The following is a 14941-nucleotide window of genomic DNA, read 5'->3' as shown; positions in this document are numbered from 1 at the left end:
CCGGTCTCCCTTCTGGAAAAAAAACCCCTTCCACTACTACCCTCTGTCTTCTTTGAGCAACTTTTGTATTCATATAGCCAGCCTATCCAGAATCCTATGTGATTTTAGTTTTTGTACCAATCTGCCATGTGGGCCTTTATCAAATGCCTTACTAAAGTCTATAAAAGCATTTCTCAATGGAGGGGACTGACTGAGAGTTTAATTTGATTATAGCAGTAGAATAGTAGTAAATGGCTTCCCAAATGAAGTGTGGATTACGATGGATAGTCATCCATATTCCTGCATGCTGTCTGTGAGACAGAATGTCATCCCCACCTACTTCCAGAATGTTCAGCTTGGAGAAAAAAACTGTACCGTTTAACCCTTTGACATTATAAAATCCACATGGCACTAAACAAGATTAAATTTACCTCACCTGCTCTAAAACAACTATAAATTAAACATAAACGAGAAAATATTGGAAAGAAATATGGAGCAAAAGTAGAACATTCAGCCCTTCAAGCTCTGTTCTGCCATTTTGATAGCTGGCCTTAAGGTTAAAGTCCAGCATCCTGCTCTATCCCCACATCCTTCGATTTTCATACCTTATGAAAGTTTAAAATTTTCAACCTTGAATATACCCAACAACAGAGCATTCATGGTTTATAGGGCAAAGAATTCCGAAGATTCACTTTTCTTTGAGTGAAGATATTCCTTATCACAGCCCTAAATTACTAATCTCTTAGCACAACACTATACTACTATCTCTGGTCTCCCAACATTTACATTGAAGCCCTGCATATTTCAATTAGATCATCATTCATTTTCCTAAATTGTATGAAATAGAAGTAATTCTACTCAATCAATTCTCAAACGAAAACTCTTTGATCTCAGGAATCCATCTAGTGAACCATCACGCCACTCACTTTGAAGGTCTCTTGATTTGGTGAGTGCTTCAATCAATTTTTTGTTTAATTCCAGTATTTCAGCAAAAGCTGAATTTTGCATTTGCTATCAATTTAATTGCTCATTGACTCATCATATTTCTGAACCTCAAAATGCTTGTTTATCTAGAATTATAATGAAACCACTTGTGACTGTTACAAAACAGTCTGTATGTTCAGTAAAGTGACAAGGATTTTCAATGTTCCCATTTCCATAGCTGCTACTGATTGGAATATTATTTCATGTAATTCAACATAGCAGTAAGAGGTGTGTTTTGTTATTTTAAAAAGGAGAAATTTTGTATATGTTGCAACGTTAAGATTTTTAAAAATTATATCATTTTAAGATTCTGCTAAGCACTACAAAATACTTACCTCTAACAAAATGAACCTAACTTACTCTCTACTGCCAAATTGTGTACATTTTGTCAGCATGTGTAAGGTGGGGTAAAGGGATTGAAAATAAAGCAAAAGTCAAACACGTTTTCACATAAACAACCGAAAATACTTTTAGGGAGGAAGGAATTACTTCCAATCACCACAGGCAATTAAGTAGCCATGGTGTACAACAGATTCTGAACAATCATTTGTTTCTGAGTATTACACTTACTCAAAGAAGAAAACTCAAAAAGATTAAAAGAATCAGGACACAGTACGGAAGCAGTCATTTTGGAACAAACCATGACGTGCAGAAAAAGCAGCAAGAGTTGACCTTCAATAGGGTCATGGTTGATCATCAATGTCACTTAATACATTCCTGCTTTCTTTTAATACCATTTGATACCTTTAAACTTTAGAAATTTATCGGTTTTGAAAACATTCACTGACTTAGCCACCACAGCTTTCGGTGGTAGAGGATTCCATAGGTTCACTATCCTTTGAGTGAAGAAATCTTTCCTCATTTCAGTCTTAAGTGGTCAACCTCATAGCCTATCCACTGGTTCTAGACTCTCCCAACCAGAGAAATCTTCCTCCCCTGAATCGAGCCTATCCAGCCCTGTTAGACTTTTAAACATTTCAATCAAATGCACTTTTACTTTCCAGTGAATACAGGCTCAGTTGAATCAATTTTTCCTTGTAAGATAATCCTGCCATCCCTAATATATTCCTTATGATCCTCCAGTGCACGGCCTCTATGGCAAGCATACCCTTGTTGGGTAGGGAGATCAAAACTGCACACAATATTACAGGGTCTGTACGACTTCAGTAAGACACTCCTATTTTGAATTCAAATCCTTTTGCAATGATGGTTAATATATCATTTGTCTTCCTAACTGCTTTTTGCACCTGTCTATCTACTTTCTTTGACTGGTGTAGAAGGACACTCAGATCTCTTTATACATCCACACTTCCTAATATATCACCATTCAAATACTACTTTCTTCATTCTATTTTTTAAACTGAAATGCATAACTTCTGTTCAACACCATTTACTGAACAACACCAACAGCAGGTTTGTGATTCCATTGAAACTTAATTATGACAGTTCCTCATAGATTAGTCTAAAGGTCAACTGCATTAATTCTTTGAAATCAGGACCACTTCTAATGAATGTGTAGGCAAATTCCTTCAAAATGTGGCAGAGAATTTGACTAACGTTATTCATTATGATAACACTTTTGCTCAATGCAGCAGGGTACCGGCCACATAATTGAAGGATAAGACCCTCAACTCTTGGTCCTCAGACCAATTATATGTAATGCACTTGTACATTTCATAAAACTAAGCTCTTTGTTATTAGAGTATATTGCTTAGCTTTAGCTGGGAACCTCATGTTATTTAGAAACTGCAAATATATAGCAGACCCTTCATTATCTTATGAGTAACATTAGTGCTTCATGTAAAAATCTTATATCAACATTCACCCACCTGAAATGTTAAGCACTTTCTTGATATTGATGGACCAGCTGTACATCGGTTTCAAGTTCATATTGTTTTACACATGCAGCTTTCTTTCTTATTTCAAAATGTGACATTTAATGACATTGTAAGCAGTCTGTGCTGATGTAAGAAGTGACAAGTTCATTTTCATAAGACTGCTTACCCTGCTATTAGCAGATTCATACATATCTCCTTCCACCTTCCGAGCATATGCCACAAGGTTTTCCATGCGACGATCCTTCAGTGCTGCTGGGTCAGGGGTTGGAAATATGGCTTGCACACTACAAAAAATAGGGGATGGTGATGATTAATCTACTTAACCACGAAAGAAACTAATATCACTCTTTACAAATTTCCCAATACTTTTGAAAGCTATAATCTAAGAAATGCAGCAGCCAGTATGCACACAGCAATCTCCCACCACAAATTCAGTAATAAGATAATCTTTTACTGATATTGGTTGAGAGATAAATATTACTCAGGACACTGAGGACAACTCCCTTCCTTTTACTGAAATAATTGCATGGGATTTACTGTCCCTCCAATCTGAAGATAGAAGGTATATGGTTCTAAAGGAGAGTCATATCAGACATAAACATTAACTCTGCTTCTTGGTCCACAGATGCTGCCAAACTGGCTGAGTTTCTCCAGTATTTTCTGTTTTTATTTATTATTGAAGGTAGGCAGAGCCCTTGGTTTAACATCTCAACTATAAGTATTTAAAGTTCCACCATATATAGATAACCATGCTACTTGAACATTGTTAATGAAGGTCATTGCTGTATTGCATGCAATTAACATTCAATAATGTTTCTGCTGGAGATTTTCAACCAGTTTTCACACAACCATGTTTAACATATATTTGACACACATGTTATACACAACTCATAAATTTACTTATTCAGTTCAGCCAGGCAACAACTTTAGCCTAACAACTGCCTCCACTCTGAACAAAATCTGTCATTTGCATACAAATTGATGAATTCAAAAAAGGATTAGAGTCACAGCGTTGCAGTCATTCAGAATTCTTGCATTGAGAACAAGGGATTTCTTTAACATTTTTAATTAATTATTGGATACTCACAGCTTATGAACCAGGTGATTGCGTAGATCCTGAGTTACATGTTCATGCCACGGTTTACGTACAGCACTGGTGGAAGGTGCTGCTGTTGGCAATGTGCTAATATTACCAACATTTGTGCCATCGCTCATCATTTGACTTAAAGAAAGTAGGGAGACAGGTATTATTTAAAAGGAATTCAATGACATTGCAGTTTATAAAGTTCAATCTTTAGAATCTTGGAACAGTTACAGCAAAGGAGGAGGCCATTCAATCACTAAGTGTGCACTAGCTCCAAGAGAAATTCAGTTAGTCTCCAGTACTTTGACTGCAATCTTCCAATTTGCTTTTCATCTTTCAGTGTATATTCAACTTCCATTGAACTATCAATCAGGGCATTCTAGATCCAACTGCTCACTGTGAGAAACATGTTCTCTCCGGCACTTTTGATTTTGTCCATCACCTCAAAGTCATGTCCGATACTTCTTGATTCTCCTGTCAATGAAAAGTAGTTCCTTTCTATCCACTCTGGTTGGACCCATGGTTCTGAATTTCATTGTCAAATCATCTGTAAAGCTTCTTTCTCCAAGGAAAACACGACCTGCTTCTCATATCTATCCTCATATTTGAAGTCCTTCACCCCTTCACAACCTTTTTCTAGAGCTGTGCCAATTTAGACAAAATACTCTATTTGAACTTAAAACAGTATTTCATGAAAGTTCTCATAACTTCCTTGTTTTTTGTGCTCTATGCCTCTATTCATGAAACCCTGGATCCCATATTCCTTGTAACCACTGTCTTGAACCTTTCAACAATTTTGCATGTATATTTCCAGGTTCTTTAGAATTGGAGGCTTCAGTTCATACTCCTTCTTTAGGTTCTTTATGCTAAACTTTACTGAATTAAATTTCATCTGTCATGCTTCCAACCTATTCCATTCCACAAGTCTATCCATGCCCCTCAGAATCTGTTACTATTTCAGATTTTGAAACTGTGCCCTGCACCCAAAGGCCAAGCTTCTAATATATATCAAGAAAATCAGTAGTTCTGGTACTGTATTCTTTCCTCCAACTAAACACTAATAGCACTTGAAAGTGTTAATTAAACTTTGTTTTGTCATTCAATCAGCTTTGTACCATGTCACCACTATCCCTTTACTTCCATGAGTCACAATTTTGTTAACAAGCCTGTTGTGTAGCAGTTTATCAAATACTCCTTGGAAGACCACATACAAGACAATAACTGTACCCTCATCAATCTTCTGTGATCTCAAAATCTCAATCAAGTTAGTGAAACAAAATTTGCTTTTAACTAACATGTATTGGATTTCCTTGATGAATGTTTACTCGTCGAAGTAGCTAATTTTATTTTAATTTTATCCCCTCTCAAAAATTTCTCAACAATAAGGTTAAATTGATTGGTCTGTCAACACCTCCATTTCCACCAAAAAAATTGAAATGAATGGCAGGTCTTGGAAGTTTACATGGAAAATTTTGTTTAGCAATCCATAGTTCATATCAAATTCTATAATTAATTACAAATTAACTGCTCAACTCAGCTAAATCCAGAAGATAAAACAATGAATAAACAGCTTTGCAGATACATTCTAAGACATTGGAAATTTATTTCCAATAATAATATGACTATATTCAACAGGTGACTTTGGCAACACCTGCCCTTTAGCACAAAATGAATTTACAAAGACAAACCAAGCTTATTCCATACAGAAGTAATTATAAAACAAATTGAATTCATCACATAAGGAGCTACTTTGACAGGTATTTAAAAATGTGTTCAAAGTGGTAAATGATAGGAAGTATCTTAAAAAGGAGGGTTGGTGGGCACGGGGGTGAAGGTGAGAAAGAGCGAAAGAGACGATAGCGGTGATGGAAGAGGCACCAAGAGAGATAAATATAGAGACAGGGGAGAGATTGTGAAAGTAAAGAAGGGGCAAGGCACAGGGGTGGGTTAATAGAAGCAGAGCACAAGTGTTGAGGAGAGGAAAACAAGAGAGGGAGGAGGGGTGGGGTAAGAGACAGAACAAGACTGAAAGTGCAGATATGGAGGAGATAGTGCCAGAGAATGTGGAGGGAAGGGGCAGAATGATTATAGAGGTGTAGGAGAGGAAGAACAATATGGGGCTGTGGAGGAGTAAAGCAATTTTGTACATGGATATGGCAGGGGAAGGAAGAGGTAGTGCAAAAGAGAACATATGGTAATAGAGACTATGCATCAGAGACTACAGGACAGCATTCAGCAGAAACCAGTCAACCATGGAACTTTGCAGATCCAGCTCACATTTTCTATGTTGACTGCAATATAGAATGACAAACCAGAAACCAAATTATGCTGCTTCAAGTTTTTGAAGAATGAAAATTTCTTACTTTGGTGTACCAAGGGAAGATGGAAGAGCAGAGTCAGACATCAAGTTTGACTGATCAGGGGTTGGAACTCCCATCCCTCCTACCACATTCATCTGGTTAGTAGCTGCTGAGAGAAAGTAATAGTCACTAAAGTAAAGCCAATTCATAATTCAAAAGCTTAACTTTTCAGTTGTATCCTACTGCTGTCATCCCAACAAATAGGTTACAATATTTTTTTAGAAATAAGCTAATTACTGAAAACAAAAGAAAGCTACAAATTGAAGTTGTGTGTTAAAAGTGTAAAAATAATTTGTTCATTCAGTCAGCTTCCTGACACACACAGCCTGTTATATGATCAATTTGGAGGTGCTGGTGTTGGACCGGTGTGGACAAAGTTAATAATTACACAACTAGTGGTTGCAAATAAACCTGTTGGACTATAACTTGGAGAGGTGTGATTTTTAATTTTGTTATATGATTGATAGACTCATCTTGCAACTTTGGGGATTAGATGGTAAGTGATGTAAACAACCTAGGGGAGGGAAATTACAGGACAGAAAACCAGCCCTTACTCCCTCACTTATGAGAACATGTTTTCTGTCAAATAGTATTGTATAACCTACCAGAGACATTTTTTTCAAATTAACAATACCACAGAACCTTTGGCAAGTATCCACAGCCTGCCCTCCCTCACGGGCGACTGGCTGGTCGTGGAGGAAACAGTGACAAGGTTTTTTCTCCTCAACTGGAAAATGATCAATACAAACCAAGTAAGAGAATTTTAAAAATAGTGTTGAAAACAGATATTCCCTCAGATTTGCTTCTTACTTTTCTATATACATCTTTGCCCAACAGAGTTCCAAAACTGCTGCCAAAGATGCTCTTTGGTCTCCAAAAGATTCATTTGGTATAATTTCTGCTGAGGCATTTGTTTGCAGTGGAAACCAAAGTAAATGGCAGAGGATCAAAAAGCACACAGAACTTCTGTCTTCTTGGACTGTACTTATATGCTTTCAACATAGAGGCCGATTCTGCCAAGACAACCTGAATCCAGTCATCATTACACAACAGCAGCCCTTTGTTGAGGCCATCATTATTTTTATGTCATCTTTTTGGTTTGGGGATGCGAACTGTAAGCCATGAGCCTTTGGACTGATGTTCAGCTTGTTTTAAAAAAATTAAGAACAAACAAACTGATATTTGCTCATCAGGTGAAGCCTTGATTCTTGTTCAAAGCACTCTCTAGATGCTTCAGTTCTGGAGATACACTCTGCTCGAAAATATGGCAAATGTCTGAATCGTAACTTGGGTCTCACAGGGAAGTATGGTGCCAGTCTAAAAAGGTAAATGTTGGAAAAAAATCAGAAATTGAAACCAAAGTTTGAAATGAGTCTGGCACTGTACTTAAGTCATAAGGATTGTGGCAATGAAGGCTACAGAACAATGGCTTTACTGCTCCCTGTGGTTATCCTTTCATTATCAATTTATTGAAAGTTTGGAGAATAACATCTCAATGATAAGTATTAAGTGAATATTCCTTGGAACCTACTAAAAGATGTTTGCACGTATCGATCTCATCAAAATCAAGGAAGATACAATCTTGTATGTTATGTGATGTTGATGTTACGGATCATGGATCTGCTTAAGTTAACTGGCCAGTTACATTTCATTTATTTACTTTTTAACTGTTTGGCTGTCTGTCTTTGAGAGACTTGGGGCTAGAATCAAAGAGGAGTGGGCTTAAATCATACATATTAATGAGATTACTTGTTGCTTAACTTTACCCTGCTAAAGCTACTGTAGTATTAATAAACTGTTAATTATTTTGTTTAAGCTATAATTTTGGTGCCCAGAATCGGTTATTCACAAAGTTTGATATTTGTTGCTGAAAAAGTTAGGAACCATTGGGCAATATGAAAGGTCATTGAGTGTTGCAAATATAAGAATAGGGAGGCTGATTTGATTTGGCCGTCTATCTCCATGTTGCAACACCTTGAATGCAAGGCAGTATTGACAGAATTTGGCATCAAAAATAAATGGTCATAGGAATCAATAGGGTTCAAGGGTTCAGGGGAAAAACACTCCTCTGTCTGAAGTCATATCTAGCACAAACAATGTTGAGGTTGTTGAAAGGATCACCATCTCAGTTACAAGGTAATGTCCTGAGCCTAAAACCCTTCAGCACTTTCTCCCCAAAATTATTTGCATGATCATAGGATGTGGGCATCACCGGCAAAATTCTTACTTGTGCCTGAGGAGATGGTGATGATATACTTCCTTGAACTGCCACGGTCTTTGTGACAAAGGTTACTTAATCATAGAGAGCTCCAGAATATTGAACCAGAGGTGAAGAAAAGGTAATAAAATGCCAGGATCAGACAATGTACGACTTGAGGGCAACACAGATATCGTAGCATTCCCATAAGCCTGCTGCCCTTGGCATAGCAGATGGCAAAGATTGAGAGATTTTGAAAAAATTTTAGTGAGTTGCTGCAGTGTGTCTTGTTTACTGTGCGCACAATTACCACAGTGCATCGGGCTGAGTTACTTCCTGCAAAACTTCCACCCTCTGACCTGTTCATTACTTCATATGATGAGTGTCACTGCAAAAAAGTTGTTCCCCATCCCTAATTTGTATTTCAAATGGTGTTGGATGTCTTCTTGAGTACTGCGATCCATCCACTGTCAGTACAACCACAGTACTGTTAGGAAGGGAGTTCAAGGTGAATGCACAACAGTGAATGAATGGCAATATAGGTCCAAGTCAGAACACCAGGCAACTTGGATGAAATTTGCAGGTGGTGATCTTCCCCAGTTTTGCCTCTAGGTATTAGAGAAATTGCAAGTTTGGAAGGCACTGTTAAAGGTTGCTTGGACTGTTGACACAGTGTATCATGTAGATGGTACACAATGCTGTCAATGGTGGAGGAAGAAAATTATTTTTAGTACAGAATAGGAAGTTGATCAAGTGGGCTGTTTGGTTCTGGATGACACAATCTCCTATTGTTGCTGGAGCTACACATTCAGGAAGTGGAAATTATTCCATCACAGTTACATCAATCCAAGTCTGAGTGTTGTCCAGATCTTGTTGCATTTGGACACTGACTGGTTCAGTGCCAGTAAAGTTGCAAATGGCATAGACCATGGTTCAATCATCAGCAAACATTCCTAATTATGACCTAATGATGGAGTGAAGGACATTGATGAAACAGTTGAAGAGGTTTGATCTAGCCTACCCTGAAACTTTTATAGCGATGTCTTATGGGTAAAAATAATTAGCCTCCAATAAGCACAACCATCTTCCTTTGACTGTAACCAGTGGAGAATCTCTGAATTCCCTGACTTTAATTCTCCTACAACTCCCTTTGATATCTTATTCTGTCAAATGTTAATATCAAGGGCAGTCAATCTCATGCTACTGGAATTCTGCTCTTTTGTTCATGTTTGGGCCAAGATTTGAAATATGATCTTGAGATAAGTTGTCTGTAAAGAACGCAAAAATGAGCATCTATGAGCGAATTATTGGTGATCAGATGCTGCTTGATACTACTGCCTATGATCTTGACCATCATTTTGATTGAAAGTACAATGATGGGGCAGTAATGAGTTTGGATGTATCATTTTCATTTTTAATGAAGGTATAGGTGGACAATTATCAAAGTTGTTGGGGGAAGCCAGCATCACAGCTGTATCAAGAGGCACAATTGGTTCCATTGCTCAAGTCTTCACTGCAACAGCCAGGATGTTGTCAGGGCTCACAGACTTGAATGTCCCACTACACTTAGATCATGGCTCAAGCGGTAATACACTTACCCAAGTCACAGGGTTCCAAGTACAAGTCCAAGTCCAAGTCCAGGCCAGGGTTTAAGCACAAACAAAAATGCTTATACTTCAATGCAGGATTAAGGAGGTACTGCATGGTCAAAAGCACCATTGCCTCAAATGCAATATGAAACCAAGGATCCATCTGCCTATTTGAGTACTTTATATATAATTATTTTGGATGAGATGTGCACTTGTCCCTAATGTTCTGGCCAATATTTATCACTGAAGTTTGCTGTGCACAAGTTGTATGCTGTGTTCTCTCCATTTCAACAATGACTACATTTCAAAAGTACTATACTGATCATGAAGCATTTGGAGATGTCTCCTAATTCTGATGATCTTTGTAAAAATGCAAGTATCTTCATTTCTTGGTACTACTGAGTCAACTGAATTGACTGAAAATTGGCATCTGTGAAGATGGAGACCTCAGAAGAAGACAGAAATAGAACATCTGCTTAGCACTTCTGGTTGCAAGTGCTTCAGCTTTGGCTGTTGCATTCAGTTGCTGGGATCCAATGCATTAAGGATAGGGATATTCATGGAGCTTCCTCTCCCCATTTATTGTTTAATTTTCCACCACTATTCAGGACTGGACCTGTTAAGTCTCCATGAGTTTTTAAAATCAGATCTGTTATAATCAGCTAATACAACTTTTTTTTAAAAATTGCATGTGGATTTTGCTGTTTAACATTCATGCAGTTCGGCGCTGAAGCTTCACCAGACTGATAACTCATTCTCAGTCTACCTGGTGCTGCCTCAGGCATGCTATCCTACAGGCATCGTTGGACCGCAGGTTTGGTTGTAAGGGTACAGTGAAAGATATCTTGTCATGAGGGTATCAATAGCACTGAAAATTAAGTCTGCTGTTGCTGATGGTCTAAAGCGCCAAATGGTTGCGTAGTTTTGAGCTCAACGATGCACGCTGAATCTAGCTTATTCTGCAAAACATGATAAAAGTATCCTTAAAGTAAAGCCCAGATTCTGCTATACTATTATGAAAAGATGAACCTGCAAGTGGTAGATTGGCAAGGACTGAGTCAGTGTCGACGAGTACGATAATCTTCTCTCCATTGTAAAATCAGTTCCATCCAAATGCCTCTGAAAATGGGATAATATTTGCCCGCATGCAGTAACAGCTGGCAAAACTTTTAGATTTTGGCTGATAATTTGCAACAAAATATCGTTGGGCACAGTGGTATACAATTGGGAGAGAGTTGCACTGGGAGTCCTCAACATTAATTCCAGACTCATGAAGTCTCATGGCTTCAGGTAAAACATGAGCAAGGAAACTTCCTGATTACTACATATCATCCTCACTTGGCTGATAAATCAATACTTCTCCATATTGAACAACACTTAGAGGATGCACGGAAGGTGGCAAGGTGCAGAATATACTGTGGGTGGGAGATTTTAATATCCACCAAGAGTGGCGCAGTAGCAGTACTACAGATCGAGCCGGTAGGGTTTTAAAGGACATAGCTATACTGGGTCTGCAGCAGGTGTTGAGGGAACCAAGAGGGAAAAACATGCTTGACCTAATCCTTACTAAACTACTGGCTGCAGATGCATCTGTCCATGAGAGCATCGGTAAGAGAAACCACTGCACAATCCTTGTTGGGACAAAGTCCCTCCTTCACATTGAGAATATCCTCCTTCATGTTGGGTAGCACTATCACCATTCTAAAAGGGACAGATTTTGAATAGATCTGGCATCTCAAGACTGGGCATCTTTGAGGCACTGTGGCCCATCAACAGCAGCAGAGTCATACTCCAGCACAATGTGCAATCTCATGACCCAGCATATCCCCAATCAATCATTACAATCAAGCCAGGGTACAACCCTGGTTCAACAGATAATGCAGGACAGCAGGCCAAAAGCAGCATGAGTCACACCTGAAAATGAGTTTCCACCTGGTGAAGGTACCAAACAGGACTACATATGTGCCAAACAGCATAAGCAATAAATGATAGAGAGCGCTAAAGGATCCGACAACCAATGGGCCAGATCTCTAAGCTCTACAGTCCTGCCACATTCAATTTTGAATGGTGCTGGACAATTCACTGGAGGAGGAGACTTCATAGAAATCCCAATCCTAAATGATGGGAGAGCCAAGTGCATCAGTGCAAACCATAGGGCTGAAGAATTCACAGAAACCTTCAGTGAGAAGTGCTAAGTGGATGATCCATCTTGGTCTCCCACCAGTGGTCCCCAGCAGATGCGACTCTTCAGCCATAGAGTCATAGAGATGTACAGCATGGAAACAGACCCTTCAGTCCAACTTGTCCATGCCAACCAGATATCGTAATCTAATTTAGTCCCATTTGCCAGCATATGGCAACATTTGCCAGCAATATCCCTCCAAACCCTTCCTACTCACATATCCATCCAAATGCCTTTTAAATGCTGTAATCGTATCAGTCTCCCACTTCCACTGGCAGCTCATTCCTTACACACACCACCCTCTGTGTGAAAAAGACCCTTAGGTCCCTTTTATATCTTTCCCCTCTCACCTAAACCTATGCCCTCTAGTTCTGGACTCCCCCAACCCAGGGAAAAGATCTGTTTATTTACCCTATCCATGCCTCTCAAGATTTATAAACCTCTATGAGGTCACCCCTCAGCCTCTGATGCTCCAGGGAAAATACCCCAGCCTATTCAACTTCTCCCTGTAGCTCAAAACCTCCAACCCAAGCAACATCCTTGTAAATCTTTTCTGAACCCTTTCAAGTTTCATAACATCCTTCCGATAGGAAGGCCAGAAATGCACACAATATTACACATATAGCCTAAATGTTTTGTACAGCCACAACATGACGGCTATACTCAATGCTCTAACCAATAAAGGAAAGCATACCAAAGGCCTGCTTCGCTATCCTATCTATCAGTGACTCTACTTTCAAGGAACTATGAACCTTCACTCCAAGGTCTCTTTCTTCAGCAACACTCCCCAGCACCTTATCATAAAGTGTATAAGTCCTGCTCCGATTTGCTTTTCTAAAATGCAGCACCTCGCATTTATCTAAATTAAACTCCCATCTACCACTCCTCAGCCCTTTGAACCATCTGATCAAGATCCCGTTGCAACCTGAGGTAACCTTCTTCACCGTCCATTTCACAATTTTGATGTCATCTGCAAATTTACTAATTATACCTCCCATGTTCATATCCAAATCATTTATATAAATGACAAAACGTAAGTGGATCCAACACCAAATCTTGGGGAACTTCACTGGTGACAGGCCTCCAGTCTGAAAAGGAACCCTCCACCACTACCCTCTGTCTTCTACCTTCAAGCCAGTTCTGCATCCAAATGGCTAGTTCTCCCTGTATTCCATGAGATCTAACATTGCTAACCAGCGTACCATGATGAACCTTATTGAATGCCTTACTGACATCCATATACATCATGTCCACCGCTCTGCTCTCATCAATCCTCTTTGTTACTTCTTCAAAAAATGTCAATCAAGTTCGTGAGACATGATTTGCCACGCACAAATCCATGCTGACTATCCCTAATCAGTCCTTGCCATTCCAAATACACGTAAATCCTGTCCCTCAGGATTCCTTCTGACAATCTGCCCTGCCCACCACTGAAGTCAGGCTCACCGGTGTATAGTACCCTGGCTTGTCCTTACCACCTTTCTGAAATAGTGACATCATGTTTGCCAACCTACAGCCTTCTGGCACCTCATCTGTGACTATCGATGATGCAAATATATCAATAAGGAGCCCAGCAATCACTTCCCTAGCTTCCCAGAGTTCGAGGGTACACCTGAACAGATCCTGGGGAGTTATGCACTTTTATCCAGCGCCGCCTTGTCTGCAATTTGGACAGTTTTCAAGATGTCAACATCTATTTCCCCACATTCCATATCTTCCATGCCCTTCTCCACAGTAAACACTGATGCAAAATACTTCTTTAGTATATCTCCTGCTGCTCCACACATAGGCTACCTTGCTGATCTTTGAGGGGCCCTATTCTTTCCCTAGTTACTCTTTTATCCTTAATGTATTTATAAAAATCCTTTGGATTCTTCTTAAACCTATTTGCCAAAGCTATCTCATAACCCCTTTGCGCCCTCCTGATTTCCCTCTTAAATATATTCCTACTGCTTTTATACTATTCTAATGATGCACTCAATCTATCTTGTCTATACCTTACATATGCTTCCTCCTTTTTCTTAACCAAAACCTCAAATTTCTTGAGTTATCCAGCATTCCCTACACCTACCAGTCTTTCCTTTCACCCAAACAGGAATGTACTGTCTCTGGACTCTCGTTATCTCATTTCTGAAGGCTTCCCATTTTCCAGTTGTACTTTTATCTGCAAACATCTGCTCCCATTCTGACTTTGAAAGTTCTTACTTAATACCATCAAAATTAGCCTTCCTCCAGTTTAGAACTTGAACTTTTAGATCAGGTCTAGTCTTTTCCATTACTATTTTAAAACTAAGAGAATTATGATCACTGGCCCCAAAGTGCTCCCCCACTGACACCTCAGTCACCTGTCCTGCCTTATTCCTAAGAGTAAGTCAAGTTTTGCCCCTTCTCTAGTAGGTACAACCACATACTGAATCAGAAAACTTTCTTGTACACACTTTACAAATTTCTGTCTATGGCAGTCCAAGTCTATGTTCAGAAAGTTAAAATCCACTACCATAACCATCCTATTATTCTTACAGATAACTGAAATCTCCTTAGAAGTATGTTTCTCAATTTCCCTCTGACTATTGGGGGGGGGGGGGGGTCAGTTTGTTTATAATATAATCCCAATAAAGTCAGTATCCCTTTCTTATTTCTCAGTTCCACCCAAATAGCTTTCCTGGATGTATCTTTGGGAATATCCTCCCTCAGTATAACAATAATGCTGCCCCTTATCAAAAATGCC

At 39.1% G+C, this 14941-nt stretch overlaps 1 protein-coding gene across 6 annotated transcripts in view; it reads right to left on the bottom strand.

The window, feature by feature from the left end:
* The window catches only part of crebbpb (CREB binding protein b), a 212181-nt gene that overhangs the window by 119932 nt on the left and 77308 nt on the right, over nucleotides 1-14941 (bottom strand). For 4 of the 6 annotated variants that reach the window (XM_060840649.1, XM_060840651.1, XM_060840652.1 and 1 more), the window contains exons 7-9: nucleotides 6249-6354; nucleotides 3889-4023; nucleotides 2968-3085 (exon numbers count right to left, since the gene is read on the bottom strand). In XM_060840649.1, coding sequence (XP_060696632.1) covers nucleotides 2968-3085; nucleotides 3889-4023; nucleotides 6249-6354 — 359 coding nt within the window. The remainder of the gene's footprint in view (nucleotides 1-2967; nucleotides 3086-3888; nucleotides 4024-6248; nucleotides 6355-14941) is intronic. The other 2 variants (XM_060840650.1, XM_060840654.1) reach the window with 1 other exon arrangement.

Source organism: Hemiscyllium ocellatum, chromosome 20, assembly GCF_020745735.1.
Source record: "Hemiscyllium ocellatum isolate sHemOce1 chromosome 20, sHemOce1.pat.X.cur, whole genome shotgun sequence".
Taxonomy (NCBI): Eukaryota; Metazoa; Chordata; class Chondrichthyes; order Orectolobiformes; family Hemiscylliidae; genus Hemiscyllium; species Hemiscyllium ocellatum.
Note: the sequence above shows the minus strand (reverse complement) of the source record. Positions and strands in the feature narration are given on the sequence as shown.